Source organism: Panthera onca, chromosome B3 (assembly GCF_046562875.1).
Source record: "Panthera onca isolate mPanOnc1 chromosome B3, mPanOnc1 haplotype 2, whole genome shotgun sequence".
Taxonomy (NCBI): domain Eukaryota; kingdom Metazoa; phylum Chordata; class Mammalia; order Carnivora; family Felidae; genus Panthera; species Panthera onca.
This window is the reverse complement of record NC_138344.1, coordinates 59,710,530-59,733,566: the sequence shown is the minus strand read 5'-3', so window position 1 is coordinate 59,733,566 and position 23,037 is coordinate 59,710,530. Positions and strand designations below refer to the sequence as shown.

At 38.1% G+C, this 23,037-nt stretch overlaps 1 protein-coding gene across 9 annotated transcripts in view; it reads right to left on the bottom strand.

The window, feature by feature from the left end:
- Nucleotides 1-23,037, bottom strand: part of TP53BP1 (tumor protein p53 binding protein 1) — a 96,294-nt gene that overhangs the window by 26,167 nt on the left and 47,090 nt on the right. For 7 of the 9 annotated variants that reach the window (XR_009606043.3, XR_009606041.3, XR_009606042.3 and 4 more), the window contains 5 exons: nucleotides 13,805-15,128; nucleotides 7,164-7,283; nucleotides 6,203-6,406; nucleotides 2,969-3,026; nucleotides 1,892-1,984 (listed from right to left, as the gene is read on the bottom strand). Coding sequence is in view for 6 of the 9 variants with exons in the window: in XM_078448562.2 (XP_078304688.1) it covers nucleotides 1,892-1,984; nucleotides 2,969-3,026; nucleotides 6,203-6,406; nucleotides 7,164-7,283; nucleotides 13,805-15,128 (1,799 nt within the window). In the remaining 3 variants the exon portion in view is untranslated. Of the gene's footprint in view, nucleotides 1-1,891; nucleotides 1,985-2,968; nucleotides 3,027-6,202; nucleotides 6,407-6,579; nucleotides 6,710-7,163; nucleotides 7,284-13,804; nucleotides 15,129-23,037 lie in introns of those variants that run through there. The other 2 variants (XM_060618745.3, XM_060618751.3) reach the window with 2 other exon arrangements.

Below are 23,037 nucleotides of genomic sequence, written 5' to 3'. Positions count from 1 at the left end.
TTTATTTCCCCAAAGAGTTAATCAGAACAACTCTCTTCTCTCTAAAGACCAAAGAAGTCTCATTTCAACACTAGCAATATTCAGCAGATTCCTATCAAATAGCAGGTATGAATATCCTATGATTTTGGTACTTATCATTCTCATGTTAGCCTCAGTAAAATGAGTGACATTAGAATCACAGCCATTTCCCCCCACATTCATATATTTTCATACATATATACAGAACAGCAGGTAAAAGGCAAAGCCTTAATTGCAACACATACTGCAGGAAAGTGTTGCTCCACTCTTACCAAGTTCATAAATCCTCAAACATAAATAAAACTGAGAAATACCTACTGTAAAGATGTATGTTAATGTCCCAATAAACAATAAAGAAGGAATCTTTAGCACTAGAAAAGAGCTTTAGAAGACAAGAGAAATCCAGTCAACTCTAAGAAGGGCCACACCTCTCTCTATTCATTTGTTCCAGCTACACAACCCTACCTTGGTCACTATATGCCAGATTTGGAAACTGATGCTAAGAAAGCAAATTTTAGCAGGAAAAGTCCAAATAAAATTAACCCAAAGTGAAAAAGGGAAGAATAAATCTCCATACTTAAACTTCTAACCTTTATATTCTGAGTGTAGGTCTGTCTGTGGAGCAACTGAAATAAAATCCAGCTGGATTCTCAGGCCTGAGTTCTACTAAGATTAAACAAAATCACCAGCACTTTGGCCTAAGATATTCTAGTAAAATGGGAAGGCAGTAGAATGCCTCAGTAAATTTAGTAATTGTGAGGCCATTACTGTATCACTTTTGAATCACACAAAGTAGCGTTTCACCTAATAAGCTTCTTGATACAATAAAGGATATGACCTGGGCTATTTGAATCTCAAGAATACCAACAAGCTCACATTTAATTATCAGAATGCCACTAAAAGCACTGATATGTTTCTTTTCAATATTTATGTTAATAAAGACTATAAAAATTATGCTGCAAATAACACTATTAGGAATATACCTGCTGACAAAATATTATCACATTCTCTAACTACAAAAATCACTAAACGGCATAATGAAAATACAAGTTTATTTCCATTGCCATTACTTATTTCCCTATACTAAATACAAGAATTGTACATATCAAATAAGATACTCTCATTATTTAAATAAAGAAAAAGAGGTGCCTGGGTGGCTCAGTCGGTTAAGCATCCGACATCAGCTCAGGTCATGACCTCACAGTTCGTGGGTTCGAGCCCTGCACCAAGCTCTGTGCTGACAGCTCAGAGCCTGGAGCCTGCTTCAGATTCTGTGTCTCCCTGTCTCTCTGCCCCTCCCCCGCTCATGCTCTGTCTCTCAAAAATAAATACGTCAAAAAAATTTTTTTAATTGAGAAAAAATACTTTGTAACTCAATTTTATTACTTTTTTTTTTCTGTTTTAGAGCTGTTCTAAAAGATTATGGAGTAAAGAAATCATAATTCCATCCATAATTCCATAATTCCAAATCTTAATTCCATCAAGTATGACAAACTTTAAATTTGGAGTGTTGAACATCTCAGTTTTGCCCTATGGGAAACTGAAGAAAAATAAAAAGTCTTGTTAAAAATAAACATTTCTAAAACTAAGAAAAAATAATTTAAAAATATAGAATGATATAGGTTCATAAATTTATGAAGACTGAATCCTTTCAAATTGACAGAACAAGAAGATCAAGACAAAAAACTTTATAAAATATTAAATAAAACTTCTCTTGACATCTCACTTATAAATCTGTCTAGAATATATCACAGTCCATCAGGTAAAAATGTAAGCTCAAGTTCACAAAATGGTAGCAATACATTCTAGATTTTGGAACCAACCATTTTGCAAATAAATACAGCTCAAAAGAGGCTATGAAAATAATGCTCACTTGATGGGTGCAGAGGGAGGATCCCGATTTCGAGCCTCAGGATCTTGTTGTGCTTCACAGACACAGCTAAACAAAGACATGGTCTTCTGGGGACTAAGATAACAAGTTAAAGCAACATACTGTGTTAGTTTCGAAAGGAAAAGTACCTCTGGAGATTATCTTTTTTAGGCACAGAAGGAATAAAATCCTTGCTCTGCGTCCCAAACCCCACACCTTATGTCAAAATGCCATTCTTCATACTTGTTTCCAATTAGCACAATAAAAAAACTCTTAAAGAAGATTCACAGGAAATAAGATGGACAGAGAACTATAACCAACAGCATCTGACAAAACTAAGTTTTCTTTCTGGCATGGTAATAACGGGCTGGAGCTGAACAGGGGCACGTGTTCAAACAGGACACACATTCAGTTGGCCATAATCCTTAATACCTTGTGCTCTTGCACCTAGCCTGCTATACCTATTTACTGTACCTGCCAAGCCTGATTTAAGAATCCTCACCTATACTTCACCAACTGCCACTAGTACGTTCACAGTGGATGACTCATGCCATGAACCAATGAAACAATTCTACTCTCACAGCCACCAGATGGCAAAGCTTACCACTAAAGCCTCAGGATGGGGTCAAACACATCCCCAAAGCATTACAGCATTCATGACAAAGCAAAAATAACAGTTCAACACAACAGTTAATTTGGCAGGCAGAAGAGAAAATGGCCTGAGGTTGCGGCGGAGTCAGGAATCCTTGAAGGAACAAGGTCTAAGGCTGTCTGTCTTTAAACCCTTTTTTGCCTTACCAACAGCAGCAATAATCTCAGTCTCCTCAAAAGAAACAAAGAAAAGGGTATACTCACATGAACAAAAGAGAGAAAGGGAAACACCTTTAAATATCTTAGTTCTAAGTATAGCAAAAGCTGAAAGTATTAATAAGACAGCCTACTGTTAGATTCAATACATGGCTAATTCCTTTATGCTGAGTTTCATTTTAAGATTTTTCCTTTATTGATACATCATCTTCCTCTTATTAACAGAGTGGCTTGTATATTAAACTCCTCTAAATAGCAACCAGCTCAGGTTACCTGGCAACAGCCTCAGCAACTGCAGTAGATCCATTTTTTCTTTCACCAATTGCAGGCTCTGAATAAAAACAAAAGCAAAAGGAGAAAGAGAAAGAAACAATTCAGTTAGTATCACACCTAAACACCTCCTCTGAAAACCTGCTCTAATAATTGCAACAAGTAACAAAAAGGAGTAAGAATAATAAGTGAACATAAAAAGACTTACACTTAAACAGTACAAGTTTTTCCTCACTTGCACCAATTTTCTTTCAAATTTCCTACAGAAGACTAATCAGTTTGTCCAGAAATATAATGAATTACTCAACACTAGCATGTAAAAATGAAAATTAAAACTTCTCCTCAACCAATTCATCTCTCTTCTCATACAGGATGTAAAAAATTTACATAGTAAGAAAATACGAAACTTTAATAAAGAAAAAAACTTTAGTAAAATAAATTATACAAGAAAATGTTTTCAACTGTGTGCAGTTTGGTTGTTTTTGTTTCTTTTAAACAGTGCACAGTTTTAAGAGAACCCATACACAGAAGGTACTCAAGTTCTTCCCAAAGTGCCTTTGGGACAAATATTTGAAAAACAAAACTTATTTTCAAGAAAGAATCTACAGCAAAGAATTAAGAGCGACACTGAAAAGAATCCCATATTCTCAAAGCAGTGTCACTAATGCCAAGGGATTAAAATGTGTTCCTTTAGAAATTTATTCCAGCCTTAGAGAAAATAACACATATTTTTAAACATTTCTAAAATATTCATGACCCAACATAATCTTCTTAACAGTCCATCAAGGTGGCAGAAGTTTAGTGGTTAGAGCCCTGGCTATGAAACAGGCCCTGGCTCCAGCATTAGTAGTCCAACTTGGAGTAAACCCCATCTTCTGAGTCACTTTCCTCATCTATAAGATAGAGATAAACCAGAACCAACCTCAGAGGTTTGTTGTGCAGATGAAATGAGTAAAACTCTGAGTCCAGTGACCGCCAGATAGTGTACTCCTACTATCAGGAAAGGTAGTAATACCGTCCATTATGTTAGCTCCACTTAAGGTCTTCCCAATTTTAACTTCAAATCTAAAGATTCAAGGCTACCATATACTCTCTTGATAAGCCCCACTTGATTTCAGAGAGAATAAAAATGGAAACATGTAATACTTTAATTTCTACTGAGGTTCTATTATTCAAATTAATAAGCACGGAAAAAGTAGAAGAGCACTATAATTCAGACCCAGACTGCTGGTTCTTGAAACTACTTTTTTTAAGTTTATTTTTTTCAGTAATCTCTACACCCAACATGGGGCTCAAACTCACAACCCTCAGATCAAGAGTCGCATGGTCTTCCAACTGAGCCAGCCAGGTGCGCCCCTGGATTCTTAGTTGGGGTGCCTGGGTGGCTCAGTCAGTTAAGTGTCTGACCTTGGCTCAAGTCATGCATGGTCTCGCAGTTCATGGGTTCGAGTCCTGCGTCGGGCTCTGTGCTGACAGCTCGGAGCCTGGAGCCTGCTTCAGATTTGATGTCTCCCTCACTGCCTCTCCCCCACTCATGCTCCCATTCTCTCTCTCTCTCTCTCTCTCTCAAAAATAAACATTAAAAAATATTAAACAAAAAAACCACTTTAAATTCAGGCTACCCCATTTACTAGCTGTTTGACTCTAGGAAAAGCACTCAATCTTCCTGTGCCTCAGTTTCTTCACCTATAAAATGAGGATAGTAACAGGACTTACTTCACAGGTTTGTTGTGAGATTCAATGAGCTATACATGTAAAATGCCTGGAATATCATAAGTACTCAAAGCATATTAGCTAAAATTTCTTTGGTCTCCAGAGAATGAAATGCCCTTCTTATTCAAGTCCACCCATTCTGCTATAGTCTTTTGAAAGCTTCCTCTCCCAACTCCCTCAGGGTTTTGATCCATTAACTGTTTCCCCTATTCCCTCATTTTTAACCCATCTCTCTTTTGGAGACTTTCTCTCAGCCTATAAAATGCTTAGGCCTCTCTATGCTTAGGCATAAAAATGAAAAAAATCCCCAATCCTAAATCTCTCTAACGTGGCGTATGTTTTCCTTTCTCATATAAACTTCTCAAAAGTAGAATATGTTTGCTGCCTCTTCTTCCCATCACTCCTCAATTAACTTCAGTATAGCTCCCACCCAAAGCACCACACTGGAACAGTTCTTGCTAGAGTCACCAAATGGATCCTAATGGCCAAATCCAATGTACATTTTCAGATATACCTTATTAGACATTCACTTTTGCATCTGACATTATCTTCTTGTAATTCTCCTCCCCATAAGCTTCCTTTCCCATCTCTTTTATAAGACTTCTTCCTGTTCTAACTCCATTAAACAGCATTTACAAACTACCTAGTGGAAAAATTATAAACTTTTGTGTCAGACAGATCTGACTGAAACTCTAACATTATCTCTTAGCAATTATTGTGACTTTAGGCATATAACTTTAAAACCTCTGTTTCTGGAAATAAGGATATCTACTTTGGAGTGCTATCATGAAAACTAAATTCAGATGTAGATTCATTCTGTATTTTTCCCCCGTCCCTCTAACTTCCATATTCAACCGGTCCCAAGGTTCTCTCAATTCTACTATTCACCTCTCTGACTGATCCTCTCATCTCCATCTCCACTACTAATAACCTTACTTCCTGGTTAAACAAAGTCTGAGTTTTCCAGGCAGGAGAATAGGAAATGGGAAGGCAAGGCAAGGAATAAAGCACAAAGGCATGAAGTTTTTAATACTCAACTGATACTTTTAAAAAAGCTAATCTGATATTATTCTCTTGCCTACAATTCTTCAGTGTCTCAGCATCATGTAAAAGGCCTTTCCAAATGTGGATCTTTGCAACCTCCCTTGTTTGTACCTTCTCTGTATTCTAGCCATACCCATTAACATGCAAGTAATGGAGAAATAGTCAATCAAGCCTAGAGTGTGAATCCACAATCCTGTATTTTCTACCCTCCTCTGAACTGTTTCTGAACATGAAAACCAATTACTTTATATATGCAGGTTTAATACAGAGAAACAAGCAGCACCAGAGATTATAAAATGAAGCATCTTCAGTAACATGACAGTGCCCAGCTGAAAGCAAAGACTTAAGTCTGTGAGACTTAAGACTTTGGAAATACAATTATAAAAGTATTAATCATTGTAACTAGGAGAAAGATAACTAATACTTCTCATATGATCTGCAGCTACTAATTACCCAAGATTGACATAAAATAAAACTTACTTTCCAAACTAAACTGCAAAGACTCTTCACTCGTCTCAGTCTCAGGAGTGACCAGTTTCATTCTTAGACACAATTTATCATCCACTTCTGGGGCAGCCCCAGGATTTCCTTTTTCATTCCCAAGTATGGGATCATTGGTCTCCACCATGCTTTCAGACATGACATCACTGGTTACTATGGTGCTTTCTGGATAGTTGCTAATACCTGAAAGAGGGAGGCAGGAGGAAGAAAGGAAAAACAATAAAATACAAACATGAAAAACTACAATTTGAGGTCACCAATTTGCCTGTTTGGCTCCACAGCTGTGCAGGATTGAAGGGGGGTTTCCTAGGATAGATCCTGTCACAGTATCAACAACTACGCACTAGTATTGACACCTGGTCTTAAGAGGAGCAACAGGATTCAGTTCCACTTCTGCATCTGGACAAAGGATGCTGCATGAGCCCTCAGCCAACCCACATCTGCCAGCATCAGGCATAGGTAGCAGGAGACTCCAGACGGCATGACTGTTACCTCCCAGCACTGACTAGAGAAAACAAATAGGTTAATGCAGAAGACTGCTGGCTGTTTCAGGGAAGGAGGATCTAAGTTTCCCTGCCCTGTCAAGTAGCAGACTGATAGCCGGGGTACTGAATAAACAGTACTTCTACCCTATTTGCTGTCCCTTCCTTATAAAAATAGTTCTGTATCATTACTTCGCACTCAGATTCTATTGTCCTGCGAGTAAGAGAATAAAATGTGTGTATTCTCTTCCTTCCTTCCTCCCACCCTTTCTTTCTTCTCATTACCACTCAGTATCTTCTAGGAGCAAATTCATGGAATCAAACATCACAGCTTATTCTCTAAGACAAAACCAACCTTACCAGGCAGGCCCAACTCCTCAAATCTAAAAGAATCACTTGCATAAAGAATGGTATCTCAGAAATTCTGCTTTAAATATTATTACATTTTAGTCGCTCACCAATAGGAGTACTGTGTCTCTTGGGCTCCAGTTTCAGGTGACCAATAAGAGGTGGAGTTGCACCAGTCAATGGTGGGATAATATCACCTTCCTTAGGCAACGTGAAATGAAATGGAGTTTCTGGAGGGAGTAAAAATAATAATAATAATAATAATAATAATAATAATAATTAAAAATTAATAAATAAAAAAAGAAACCAAAACAGAAGTATAAGAAGAAAATAAAAGTGAGAACTGCAAGAAGTATTTCAATTATTCTTTTCCCTTGCTCCCCAAATTAGCCACATTCCCAACCCGCCTCACCAGGCCTCCCAACCAATTTCCTATTATTTTCTGTGCTCTGGTTACAGCCAACAATAGGTCTGACACAAAGCAGACAACCAGAAAACAGACAAAATGGAGGAAGCCCAAAGTTTAGAGGCCCTGAGGAACATGAGTTCAAAAGGAACATGAACTGACCACATTCCTTCTAGGCCATAATACTAATATTCATATGTAAATGTCTGCACAATAGTAAATCCCACATATATGAGCATTCCCAGTGCACCCATTTTCGTTAGTCATCAATAAATTAATATAAACATAACAACTTGTCAAGATATAAACCTTTATTTTTAACTAGGTCTTGGTTCCAAGGTTTTTACTAATCAGAATTAGCAAACTGCCAAAATGACATTTTCTGGGGGCACCTGGGTGCCTCAGTCGGTTAAGCGTCCAACTCTTGGTTTTGGCATAGGTCATGATCTTTGTCAGGCTCTGCACTGACAGCACGGAGCCTGCTTGGGATTCTCTCTTTTCCCCAATCTCTGCCACTCCGCAGCTTCTGTACACACACACACACACTCTCTCTCTCTCTCTCTCACAAAATAAACATTTTTTTTTTTAAAAATCACATTTTCTGATTTCTTGTTTATCTCTTTTAATAAAGTGACTAGGTTTGGGAGAAAAAAAAAAAAAAGAACTGCTAGACTGCTCCTCTTCAACCTAACATCTGAAAATTTGTACTTACTTTACTGTGATGGCTCAAAATACCTATAATCTGGCATACCCAGACTCTACTCCTTCACAAGCATTTTGCCGAATGTGTATCCCAACACCACCAAGCAATTATCCATTCTCAGCAGCAAATGACTGGTATCACTCACTTTTGACACAGAAATCTACCTGGAGGTGGCATCAGTCCCACAAGACTGCCCCCACTTCAGATAGCAATCACAAGGCCCTGTTGTTATCTGTGTTTCTCAACAAATGGCTATACTTTGAGGATCCCACAACCTCCTCCCTCAGGTTTGACTAACTTACAAGAGCTGCTCACAATACTCGGAGAAACACTCACTCTCACTTACCAATTTATTATAAAGGACACAGATGAACAGCCAAATGAAGCAGTACACAGGGTAAGGTCCAGAAGGGTTCTGATAGCAGGAGCTTCAGTCCCCGTGCAACTGGGATGAGATACCTAGCTCTGGCTCATTACAACTTTGGGCAGAACCTTATTAAATCTTGTTGCTCAAGCAATTTCATTGAGCTTTAATCTCCAGCCCTTCCTTCCAGCAGGAGGGTGGGTAGGGCTGAAAGTTTCAACCCTCTATTCACTTGGTCTTCCCAGAGAACAGCCTGGGTCCTGAGGCTATGTAGGGATTCCACCCTAAATCACTTCATTAGCATAAACTCAGAGGTGTTTGAAAGGGTTTGTTATGAATAGCAAAAGATATTCCTAGCACTTAGGAAATTACAAGGATTTTTGGAGCTCTGTGTCAGGCACTGGATGAAAACCAAGTTAATTTCTCACAATACCACACTTTTCTCTTTTCATCTTTTTCCACTCCACTTCTACCTTTTATTATCTTTCATATGAAGCACTTTGATACTTTTTTCTTCAGTCACAAAGCAACAAAAAACATCTCTTACATCTACATGTGAGAGAAAATGAATTAGTAACCTGAAGGGATGAAGAGAGAAAATGAAATAAACTTTAGAAATAAAGGGTGAGGGGCGCCTGGGTGGCTCAGTGGGCTCAGGTCTTGATCTCACGGCTTGTGGGTTCGAGCCCAGCGTCCGGCTCTGTGCTGACAGCTCGGAGCCTGGAGCCTGCTTTGGATTCTGGGTCTCCCTCTCTCTCTCTCTGCCCCTCCCTGGCTCCCACTCTTGTCTCTCTCTCTCTCTCAAAATAAATATACATAAAAGAAAAAAAGAAATAAAGGGTGAAAAGTATATATGCTCAGCTAAAGGAACTGTAAAGAGTATGAGAAAGACTATCAGATTCGCATCTTATATGGCAAAGAATTCCACCATAGTAATAGAAAAGAGAAATGGGTCAGGTATATAAGGATTCTTTCTCTGGCAATTACTTAAAAAGCAAGTCCTTTAAGTTAATAAAGAAGAACTTAGAAGAGATACAAAAACTAAAAAGTAAAAAAATATCTCACAAAATATCAAACATCGCAAAGATCTATTTTACAGAATTTTGGTTCCTGGAACAATCACCTGCACTGCACTGCTCTCTTGACAGGAACCATCCCTCCTATTATGACTGACCAAGCAGACTTTTGAAAATCTATGTGGGGGTGCCCGGGTGGCTCAGTCGGTAAGCATCTGACTCTTGATTTCAGCTCAGGTCATGACCTCATGGTCAGTGGGATCAAGCCCCACGTGGGGCTCTGTGCTGTTGGCGTGGAGCCTACTGGGGATTCTCCCTCTCCCCCTCTCTCTCTCTCTGCCTCTCCTCTGCTCGTGTGCACACGCACCCTCTCTCTTTCTCTCTTCCAAAAATAAACTTAAGAAAGAAAATCTGTAAGGGTTAAATTGTAGTGTAGAGCTAATGCTTAGCTTGAAAAATAACAGCTTTGTGTTGACACTGAAGGTTAAGAGATAACAGCCTTGCTTTGCTCTGGTAGACTACACCTCATACCCTTGTAAATTAAGCTTCACCAATTAAGGAAACAAAAGTTCAAAGAAAAGAGCATCAGAGGCAGGGTCAAGGAGATCCACTGGTTGCAACTTAGAGGCAGAAAGTCTAAAGTAAACACCTCATTAGGCAACTGTTTCTAACTCATCTGGAACCTGTTTCTTTGTTCTGTTCCCAGGTGATGATAAAACGATGTGATCGGTTATAAAAACTCTGTCCCCTGGCTGTTCGGGGCCGCACTCTTATCAAGAGTGTTGGTCCCGATCGGTCGGCCTTGCCTCTCATTGTAATAAACTTTGTTGTGACTGTCACTGGTGCCCGTAGCATTCTGTTTCAGGAGTCGTGTGGATGCAACAAATCTATATATGAAATCTTTAAGTACTTCCTTTTATGTCATACCGTAACATGCAAATGTAATATGCAAGCATTAATTACTGAACATTATTTCCCCATAACAGGGTTTCCTTTGCACAGTACTAGATAATACTTAAGAACAATTATTTGTACACCACTGACCCAGCTGCATTACTACAACCAACAGAAAAATGAATCTACTTTTATAAGCAACACTGCACTCCTTATCTGGTCCTTCAATGATTCATTCCTGGATTATTACAACAGCCTATCAATTATTTTCTCTGCCAGAAGTCTACCCTCTTCCCCAAGCCCCAATTCATTCTGTACACCACAACCAAAGTAACATTCCTATAAAACATTAGAATATGTTAGCCTCCTGTCAAAATGCCAAGGTTTCCACTAGAAGATAAATTCCTAACTCTTTAATCAGCATTCAATTAACTAGTAGCAGCCTATATTTCTAGTCTTTAATTATTCATATTTAGAAAGCCTCTATTCAATGTCCTCCAAATGCTTTCCCATTTCTCTGCTTTTGTTCAACTCACATGAAAGACACCACTAATCAAGTTATCACCATCCTGCAAAATAATATTTCACCCTTTAATACTGGAATTTTCCACATATTTAATTCTTTCTCTGACACTTATCACACATATTGTTTAATTTATCAAATCCCTTCCTGCAATCCCAGATTATCACGGGCTATCCTATTGTTTGCCAGCATACCAACCTATGAAGAAAGCAATGAACAAAAGGAAACTTAGTATCAATCACCAAACCAGCTGAGTGGGGTGTTTGTCTTTATTACTAAGGACTTTAGGAAAGTCATTAGTCCAAAGCAATATTTAAAAAACCTTTAAAGTCAGGAATGTGTCCCTTACTTCTAACTTTTTGTTACAATCTATATCCCATTTAATCTTCTTTTGTGCTCAAAAGAAGAACCAGTTATTTCTTACAACTGATTAAAAGCCACCTACTTAAAAATCTGAGAATTTCTATACTAGATAACTTCATGCATAAACACTTTACCCTACAAGTCTGCCTGTGACATTAACACCTAATTAGGAGGATATTCATAAAGTAAGACGGTAGAGGTTAGAGCTAGAGCACAAAACATACCTAGCTTCCCTGATCATTATTAACCCATCATAGACTACCTCTTATGGATTTAATTAAAGACTTATTGAACTTGTCACAATTTTTCCTATAATCAACCTATCAAAATCATATTATATATTGAATAAGGCTTGGTTTCCAAGTACCATCTTTCTAAATTTGCTTTTTCAAATTTCAAGAGGTTTTCATAAACAGATGTCTGAAGACATCTCATGTCTCCAAGTTATCTATATATAAAGGCACTTAACAGTGATTCTCTCCTTTTCTCTCCCAACTCCCTCTCTCCTCTTCCCTGTACTGTTCAAACTTTTACAACTAAGCACGTATACTTTTTTTTAATCAATAAAGCTATTAACAAAAACAAAAGTAACCCTTCTAACTTTACTATACAGGAATCTAATTAACAAATCTGGGACTCAACCAATTCGTATCTTTCATTTTGTCTTTCCAAACTAAAGAACCATTAACTTTTTAGGCTACTCTCATTTAAATTAATCTCTCTTAAACTTTAGCAATTAAACAACTGTATTTTAAGTACAGAATAATTTTTTCTCTTGTCTAGCAATGCTCTTCTGAATGATTTATTTTACTTCAGACTAATTTTCTAACAGTCCAACCACTGTCTTCACTGTTTTTAGTTGTTTGGCTCAAAAACTAAAATCTTGAAGCAGAAAACAACTTAATAGTATTTTCAACAATCTAGACAAAAGATTAGTAAAGTAAGTTTTTACTATCACAGTGTCTACTATAAAAAAGAGCTGGCCCGGGCAGTTCATGATGTAAGCAAGAATTCATGGAGCAAGAATTCATGTTAAAATGATACAACTAATACCCCAATGTTTTAGAAGCTTCTTTTGCATTCAAGTGCTAAGATAATTAAAAAATACTCCTAAGCAACCATATTAAAACAATTTATAGGCCCTAATGCTTTCTTAGCCTAGGTCAGTAACAGTATTTAGATATAAAACAATTTTTAAAAATATTCAACAATACAAGATATTAGATCATTCAGATAGTTCTTTGCCATAATTTGTCAGATTCAGAGAAACTATATTACATAGTCTTACAGGAGTAAAAAGCATAGAGTTCAGAATCAGCAGACCTAGGTTCTAGTTCCACCTCAATTATTAACTAGCTATGACTTTAGAAAGAAGAGAACGAACCCATAACTCTTTTAACTTCCTTCCAGTTATAACAATTTCTTGTTCTAAAAAAGAAAAAAAAAAAAAGAATCCTGAATATAAAACCTAATGATAGGGGCAATTTTGAAAGTAAAAAAAAAAGTACTAATAATAATCACACCTAGACAAGAAGTATAAACTGGGACTGTTCCAGGAACATCAAAAGGTCTGATCACCTATACTAATAGCTATGAGGCTGCCCAAATACGGTTTCTCACTTCGATATACTTGGGGACTTGTTTTCTTAAATTTGTATTTTGTTTTCATTTTTCTGTTTTTAAGAGATTGTTTTGTTTTCAAATTATACTAAATCTGGGCATTCAGAAAGTATTCTCATTCTGGTCTTAGGTAAAATAGCTAAAGAACATAGACTAATTATCTTTTCTGGTTTAAGGGTTTTGTTTTTGTTTTTTAATATCTACTTATTTGGGGGAGAATGCAAACAGGGGAGGGGCAGACAGAGGGGGACAGAGGATCTGAAGCAGGCTCTGCACTGACAAACTGACAGCAGTGAGCCCAATGTGGGGCTTGAACTCACAAACCATGAGATCAAGACCTGAGCCAAAGTCAGACACTCAACCGTCTGAGCCACCCAGGTGCCCCTTCAAATTTAAGGTTTAAGATGTATATATGTTGAACAAAATTTAGAAACTTTACCTAATGCCCATAAAAAGAAAAAAAAAAAATAACAGTACGCTCATTAACAAAATTCTAAATATTTTACTATGTAGGGTAATCAAAAAAAAAAATCCTTTTATTTCAAGGTAACTGTCAAAATATAAAAATATGAGCAAGGTTGGGACCCAAGTAGAAAACACCAGATTGTTACAATTTCTAAATACCTAGAAAATTCATGCTGATTATTCCTGAGTTATAAAGCTGATAAACCTCGGATGATTCCACAATTACAGCTACAAAAGAAATACATAATGCAATTTCTTTATTTCCCCAACTATGACTGGCTCTTCATAAACATAATTCCAAGTTAATTTTCACCCCTGACATAAGCATGGTACTCTCCTACCTTCTATTCCAAATTATACTTTGATTGGAAACAGAACAATTTATAAGCACACTCACCACTAGAGCTTTCACAGAAGCTTTGTGAAGCATGGGCAGAGGCCTTCTCCAGCTGCTGGGTTTCTACGCCTGAGCCCAGCTGCTTTGCATTAGCTATTTCTGAGTCTTTTGGTAATGAGTTACCAGTTTTCTCTTGAGGTTCACCTTGCTGCATCTCCTGGTCAGGTCTCAGAGCATCATCTGCTCTCACTAAAGTCAAGGGAGGCTGTGGAGAGTGCACCTCTATAGGTTCCTTCTCGGCAGTCACTGATTTCACATCTCCTTCATATTCTGCACTCTTTTCTTCCTGGGTGTCAACTCTATTCTCAGCACATGGTTCTATTTCTGGAGCATCATCCTCCCACGACTGGGAATCTGAGCATTTCTCCACTCCCTCTAAAGGTTCAGAAGAAACATCAACTCTGGGAGATGGTTCCTTCACATCTACAATGACAACACTTGAATCCTCTGAAGTAGCTTCTTCCCAAGCCTCCTGATCCTTATGTTCCAATTCGTGGTCAAGAACTGGAATCTTCTGGGGGGAATCAATACTAATCACACTGGTTTCAACTTCCATAGCTTCCTGGCATTCTTGTTTTGGGATTTCCTTTGGAAGACACAATCCTTGGGACTGAGTTTCAGTCAGAGAAAGGTGCAATGGGACACTCTCCATATTTTCTTCTTTGGGCTCTTCTCCTTGACTTTCACAAGGAGTCTCTGGGATTTCTTCCACCTCAGACCCTGAAGACCCCTCCTCTGGATGATGTTCTTTAATTTCCATAGCTTCCTCCTGATCTAAAACACTAGAGAGTGCCTCAGATCGAGTAGCTGGAGAAGGAACTGCCTGACTTCCTGAATCACAAGTGAGATCAATACAAACATCTTCTGCTACAGTCTCTTCTCTGCCTTTGCAATCAGTGGCTAAAATACTTACATCATCTCTGGTTTCTGTGTCATCCCCCTTTGTTTTATCCTTCTGATTCAGTTCTACTTGGCCATCTTGTGATGGATTCATCAGGATATTATCATTTTCAGCAGGAACAAGTTTAGAATTAAGAACTGGAGACATGGGTTCAGTATCCTCAATCTGTGTGTTCTCCCCATCTTCACCAATCCTGTGAGAACTCAAGCTCTCCACCTTCGGGGACTGACTATACTCACTTGTAGAAAGCATCAACTTACAAGAATCCCCTGTCAAAGATAGCCCAATATCCTCAGTGGAATTCTTTGGTTCAATCTCTGAAGTTTTAGAACACTCAACAGTCAAAGATGAACTGTGCAAATCTCCACCTTTCTTCCCATCATTTGATCGTTCTTCCAAACTTGGGGATGGAATGAAAATGTCCTAAGGAGGAACAAAAAGAAATAAATCATTTCTTCATAATCCTATTTCTTTTATATCTAATCCTTGAATTCATCTAAAATTTCTAAAGCAATTATTCAAGAATTATAGAATTCTACGGCCATAATCTCAGAAATACAAAATTCCTAAGTCACCAGTCTTTTCTACAATCTAAGCCACTCATTTAATCCTTTTCCTATGAATCACTCATCTAGATAATACAATCAGAAACATTAAAGTATTAACTTATCCTTCTAAAGGTAGGAAGACACTTAAATTTAACTGTACATCACCAAGCTACTAAAATCTTGTCACATATTTGATGGGCCCTCAATCACACAGTAATCATTTAAACACATGCTTACACGGCCCACTTCATTTCTCACAAAGGAATATACACTTATTTTACTTCCCACCATCTCAAAATATGCTAGTATTCATAAAATAGAGGTTAAAATCCAAAGCTTTCAATATCATCAGTCAACAGACACCAGTACATACCAACAGGGATGGCTGAAATTAAAACGACTACATCCTGTTGGTGAGGATATCAAACAACTGTAACTCTCATACACTGCTGGTGGGAATGCAAAAGGGAAAAGAGAATGACAGTATCTTCTAAGGTTAAACATATATTACCATATGACCCAGAAATTCCACTTGTTAAGTATTTACCCAAGAGAAATAAAATCCTATGTCCGCTCCAAGATGTGGATGCAAATGCTTATAGCAGTGTTACTCATAACAGTTCAAAACTGGAAGCAACTCAAGTGTTCATCAACTAGTGAATAAACAAATTGTGGATATCTATATTATGGGATACTACTCAACAATGAAAAGGAATCGGATGTTATTACATGTAATAATATGAATGAACCTCAAAAAATGCTAAGCTAAAGAACTCAAACAAAAGACCATATACACTTCATGATCCCAACTATATGAAATTCTCAAAAAAAAAAAAAAACCCAAAAATATAGTGACAGAAGGCAAACAAGTGGTTGACTAAAATAGAATAGGGGGTCAGGAGATGGGGAGGATGAATCAACTGCAAAGGATTATGAAGAAACTTCTTAGGGTGAGGAAACTGTTCTGCACTTTGATGAATGTGGTGGTGGTGGTGTCTACACATTTGGACACAACAACCAAAATTCACCAAACTCCCCAATTAAGATGGCATTTTATTTTAAACACCACCTTAATATAAAAAAAGAGAAAACAACCCAAAGCTTAGATATGTTTTTATGTAAGAACTTACATTTAATGTGTTATTTTACCTGACATAAATGCTATAAAACTCTAAACTTAGATGATAAGGCATTGATTTCCTATGATTTTTAAGGGAAAGAGAAAATCAAAATTAAGTTGCCAAAAATTCTGTATACTCCATAAATGCTGTTATTCCAATGTCTCCTGTTATCGTTTACCCTTTCAGATTATAAAAAGTCATAAATTTGGGGCACCTGGGTGGCTCAGTCGGTTGAGTGACCGGCTCAGGTCATGATCTCACAGTATGTGAGTTCAAGCCCCGCGTCAGGCTCTGTGCTGACAGCTCGGAGCCTGGAGCCTGCTTCCGATTCTGGGTCTCTCTCTCCCTTTGCCCCTCCCCCTCTCATGCTCTGTCTCCCTCTGTCTCAGAAATAAATAAACATAAAAGAAAAATTTAAAAAAAAAAAGTCATAAATTTAAGACTGCTCATATTCTCAGGTATGACAAAGTAAGTATAAATTGGTTCAGCATTTCTAAATGGCACTAGGACAATAAACAATAGCCTTGAAACTTCATATACTCTCTCACCCAAGAATTCCGATTCTGGGAAATGATTTGATCGAAGTACACTGCTACTTAGCTACAATACTGTTCAGTGCAAATGTATTATTTAGAATAGGAAACAATATAAATACCTTATCAGAGAAGATTCACTTAAAAATTATGATACAGGGGTGCCTGGATGCCTCAGTCAGTTAAGTGTCTGACTTCAGCTCAGGTCCTGATTTCATAGTCTGTGAGTTTGAGCCCTGCATCGGGCTTTGTGCTGTCATGACAGCTGAGCCCAGAGCCTGCTTCAGATTCTGTGTCTCCCTCTCTTTCTGCCCCTCCCCTGCTTGCATGCACGCTTTCTCTCTCTCTCAAGAAATAAATGTTAAATAGTAAAAATAAAATAAAAATTAGGATACAAAGTATTCCATCATGTGAGTGTTATCTACATAAAATTTTAGATGAATATTAAAAGAGAAAAACATTCAGGCTATGCATTAAATAGAAGCCGTTTCTATTTTAGTAAAAAAAAAAAAAAAGTATGTGAACATATATTTTACTGTAGACTTTTTATACATTTTTCTATGATTTTCATGAATTCTTAAACACACACAAAAAGGTGAAAAGTGGCTATTTCTTTTTAAAAAATTTTTTTAAATGTTTATTTTTTTAGGGAAAGAGACAGCATGAGCAGGGGAGGAGCACAGAGAGAGGGAGACACAGAATCTGAAGCAGGCTCCAGGCTCTAAGCTGTCAGCACAGAGCCCGACACAGGGCTCGAACTCACAAACCATGCAATCATGATCTGAGCTGAAGTTGTATGCTTAACTGACTGAGTCACCCAGGGGCCCCAAAAGTCTATTTCTGAGACAGAATAAGTAATGATCTTATTTTCATTTATCTCTATATTAGACATCCTCTATAAGAAATTTTTATTACAAAATAAGTCATTTTACAAAAGCTCATATATAAGACACTACTAATCAACTTTTTTAACGTTTATTCATTTTTGAGAGAGACAAAATGCAAGCAGGGGAGGAGCAGAGAGAGAGGGAGACACAGAATCCAACCGATGCGGGCTTGAACTCATGACCTGAGGCAAAGTCTGAGGCTTAACTGACTGAGCCACCCAGGCGCCCCATAAACTATGAGTATCTCTTAAGTGAAATTCGCATAACATAAAATTAACCACTCCGGAGTAAACACTTACTTACAATGTAGTGTAACCACTACCACCTCTATCTAGTTAAAAAAATTTTCATCACTCCAAAAAGAAACCACATATCCTTTAAGTAGTTGCCCCCAATTATGAATACCTTTTAAGCATTATCAGAGTAAATACTGGTATAATTTTATATTTTTACAGGATTTGTATTCAATATATGTAGAACTTCAGTCAGAGTAAAATTTTAGGGGCTAAACAGCCCATCAATAAGCTACTATTTCTTTTTTTTTTTTTTTTTTTAATTTTTGTTTTAAGTTTATTTATTTTGAGAGAGAGCAAAAGAGCACAAGTGGTGAAGGAACAGACAGAGAGGTTAAAAGAAAATCCCAAGCAGGCTCTGCACTGTCCGCACAGAGCCCGATGCAGGGTTAAAACTCAGGAACAATGAGATCGTGACATGAGCCAAAAATCAAGAGTCAGATGCTTAACCGACTGAGCCACCCAGGCGCCCCAACAAGCTATTATTTATAAAGACTGCCTGATCCTAGCTAGCCTCTGAGTGTCTGACCCAAAATAATCCACAGTACTGAGACTCCCTGAAGACCTGGTCAGAAAAACTGAGCTAAGTGAAGAGAATCCCCTCAGGGGTCTGGATAAAGACTGACGGAGAACTGTCAGGACTATGCTCAGTGTGAGTCAATCTTTAAGTCTAGATTCATTACAGACCTAAATCCACATTATCCAGCTAATCAAAATCTGGTCTCACATACACGGAGTTTAAGAGCTATTCATATAATCATCTATAATCTGATTTTTCATTCCCAAAATTATTATGTATATCAAAACTGAGAAAAGCATCAAGTACTAATCCTCTCATCATCCCTTACATCCTAGTCAAGGGTCAAAACGGCTATATAATTAACAAATACATTAAAAAAGATAGGGGTACAGCTCAGTCAGTTAAGCTTCCCAATCTTGATTTCAGTTCATTTTGTGACCTCGAGGTTCATGGGATCAAGCCCTGAATCAGATCTGCACTGATACCACAGAGCCTGCTTGGGATTCTTTCTTTCTCTCTCTCTCTCTCCTCTCTCTCTCTCTCTCTCTCTCTCTCTCTCTCTCTCTCTCCTCCCCCGCACGCATGAGTATGTGCACGGACATGCACACACTCTCAAAATAACTACTAAAAAGAAAGAAAAAATACACAAAATTACCTTTATCTCAATTACCTTTTTATCAGTATTTGATAAATATTTAGATCTTACAACATCAAAATTAGACTGACTTGGACTCCAGTAACCATGGTACAGACAAAATAACAGATATGCAAAAGTTAGCCATTAAGAATAAAATGTAAGAAGTTTAATATATAGGGGCAAAAATGTATACAACTTCTAAATTATGATGGTGGATTTAATACACACACTTAACTCTTCTCCAAAACCCCACTAAGCAACAGTAAAGGAAAAAATTTTTTAAACATGATTTTTCAAGGGAAAAAAAAAAAAACCAGAAGAAAAGATAACAGCAACAGAATTTTGGAAGAATGATCATCTATTTCACAGACTAGTGGAAGCTGAATTCTAAGCCAGCAGTAGAGAAAGCCAAGAAGCAACCCAAATTACACCCCAGAACCACCATGCCCAAAAAAGATTCAGGACTTGGCAGCAGCATCAGGTGAGTCTGGAAGTGGTGAGGGTGGAGCTAAAAACAGGAGGAGGACTGGTTGCAAAGCTATTTAAGAAGCAGTTCAGGGGCGCCTGGCTGGCTCAGTCAGTAGAGCATGTGACTCTTGATCTCTGGAGTCGTGATTTCGAGCCCCACGCTGGGTATAGAGATTACAAAAAATAAATAAACTAAAAAAAAAAAAAAAAAAAAGGAGCAGTTCAGCTCTCAGATCCTCTCTCCCTGACCCTCCTCTGCCCTGGAGTAAAACAGAGCATCCCTGAAGAAAAAGAGGAATAATTATCAGAAAGTACCATACTGAAAACAGGGAGATTAAGTGAAAATTTACCTATTGAATGGAACCTAAACCTGACTCTCAACACCCCCAGCCCTCTTCTGTCAACAGACCTCTAGAACAATGGCAGCCAGCAGACAGGAAATTAGACATTTTTCTGGGGAACCTGACCAAGCCGAGATAAATCAAAATACTAATACTAGCAGACCCCCAAAATGGCCCAGCAGATCACATCACAGTGAATCCCAGAAATAAGCACCCACCACCAGTTCAGAACATCTAATGTTCAGAAGTTCTAATCAGACTGTCTTTGAGCAAACAATCAAGGACTATCAGACACTTGAAGGAACCATTCAATTCGAAAATGAAACATCTAAGGGCGCCTGGGTGCCTCAGTCAGTTAAGCATCTGACTTCAGCTCAGGTCATGTTCTCACGGTTTGTGGGTTTGACCTCCACATCAGGCTCTGTGCTGACAGCTCAGAGCCTGGAGCCTGCTAAGGATTCTGTGTCTCCCTCTCTCTCTCTGCCCCCTCCCCACTTGCACTCTTTCTCTCTCTCAAACATTAAAAAGAAATTTTTTTAAATGAAGCATCAAAACTAACTAAAATCTATTTGAAGAAGCATGACCATTCCAGGGAGTAGAAAATGTCTCAAAAAAACTACAATTAATAGGGGCACCTGGGTGGCTCAGTTGGTTAAGCATCTGACTCTTGATTTCGGCTCATGATTTCATGGTCATGGGATGGAGCCCCACGTCGGGCTCCGCACTGAGCATGAAGCCTGCCTGGGATTCTCTCTCTCCCCGCTCCCCTCTCTCTCTGCCCATCCCCACGCATGTGCTCTCTCTCTAAATAAATCAGTATCTTTTAAAAAACTGTTACTAATAACCTTAGGGAGACAAGATACTATATCTATAACACAAGACAAAATATTATTTTTTTAATAAAAAGAAAGCACATTCAGAGAAAAATAGCCCAAAAGTAGAGGGGTGCCTGGCTGGCTCAGTCAGTTAAGTGTCTGACTTCAGCTCAGGTCATGATCTCACAGTTTGTGGGTTTGAGCCCTATGTCATCGGGCTCTGTGCTGACAGCTCAGAGCCTGGAGCCTGCTTCAGATCCTGTGTCTCCCTCTCTCTGCCCTCCCCAACTTATGCTCTGTCTCTGTCTCTCACAAATAAATAAAACATTTAAAAAACTTTTTTAAATAAATAAAAACCCATAAGTAGAAATAACTCAGAGAAAGGTCAAAAGAAGGCTGAACCTGGCAAATGCACTCCTAGGCATATATACAAGAGAAATAAAAACACATGTCCACATAAAAACTTGTGCGTGAATGTACACAGTAGCATTATTCACAATAAGCAAAAAATGGAAAACAACCCAAATGTCCATCGACTGATGAGTGAATGAATAAAATGTGCTATATACATAAAATGTAGTATTATTCAGAATAAGAAAGGAATAGAGTTCTGATACATGCCGCAACGTGAATGAATTGTGAAAACAGCTAAATTAAAGAAACCAATCATAAAAGACTACATAATGTATAATTCCACTTATGAAATGTCCAGAACAGGCAAACCTAGAGAGAGACAGTGATTAGTGGTTGACTAGGGCTGGAGATAGGAGAAACAGGAGTGACTGCTAAAGGGGATGGGATATTTTGAAGGGAAGAAGAGAGATGAAAATGTCCTAAAATTAGATTGTGCACTAACTGCACAACTCTGTGAATATACTAAAACCCATTGGAGGGGCACCTGGGTGGCTCAGTCGGTTAAGCATCCGACTTCAGCTCAGGTCATGATCTCGCAGTTCGTGAGTTTGAGCCCCACATTGGGCTCTGTGCTGACAACTCAGAGCCTGGAGCCTGCTTTGGATTGTGTGTCTCCATATCATTCCGTCCTTCCCCCACTCATGCCATGTCTGTCTCTCTCTCTCAAAAATAAACATTAAAAAAAATTTTTTTTTCATGGGAATGCAAGCTGGTGCAGCCACTCTGGAAAACAGTATGGAGATTCCTCAAAAAACTAAAAATAGGGGGCGCCTGGGTGGCTCAGTCGGTTAAGCGTCTGACTTCGGCTCAGGTCATGATCTCGTGGTCCGTGAGTTCGAGCCCCATGTCGGGCTCTGTGCTGACAGCTCAGAGCCTGAAGCCTGTTTTGGATTCTGTGTCTCCCTCTCTCTCTGCCCCTCCCCTGTTCATGCTCTGTCTCAAAAATAAATAAACGTTAAAAAAATAAATTTTTTTTTTTTAATTAAAATTAGAACTATACTACGAGTCAGCAATTGCACTACTAGGTATTTATTTATCCAAGGGATACAGGTGTGCTGTTTCAAAAGGAAACATGCACCCCAATGTTTATAGCAGCACTATCAACAATAGCCAAAGTATGGAAAGAGCCCAATGTCCATCGATGGGTGAATGGATAAAGAAGATGTGGTATATATATACAATGGAGTATTAGCAATCAAAAAGAATGAAATCTTGCCATTTGCAACTACATGGATGGAATTGGGGGTTTTACACTAAGTGAAATTACTCAGAGAAAGACAAGTATCATATGACTTCATTCATATGAGGACTTTAAGAGACAAAACAGATGAACATAAGGGAAGGGAAACAAAAGTAATATAAAAACAGGGAGAGGGGACAAAGCATAAGAGACTCATAAATATGGAGAACAAAGGGAGGGTTAGTAGAGGGGGGAAGGGTGGGGGGATGGGCTAAATGGGTAAGGGACATTAAGGGATCTACTCCTGAAATCATTGTTGCACTATATGCTAATTTGTATGTAAATTTAAAATAATAAAAGTAAAAAAAAAACTTTTTAATAAAAAAATAAAAATAAAAGCTAAAAAAGGTGAACAATACTGTATGTGAATTATATCTCAATTATCTCAATAAGGCTATTTTTTTTAATGTTTATTTGTTTTGAAAAAGAGAGAGTGTGCAAGTGACAGAGAAGGAGAGAGAGAATCCCAAGCAGGCTCTGTGCTCACAGCGCAACATGGGGCTCAATCTCACAAA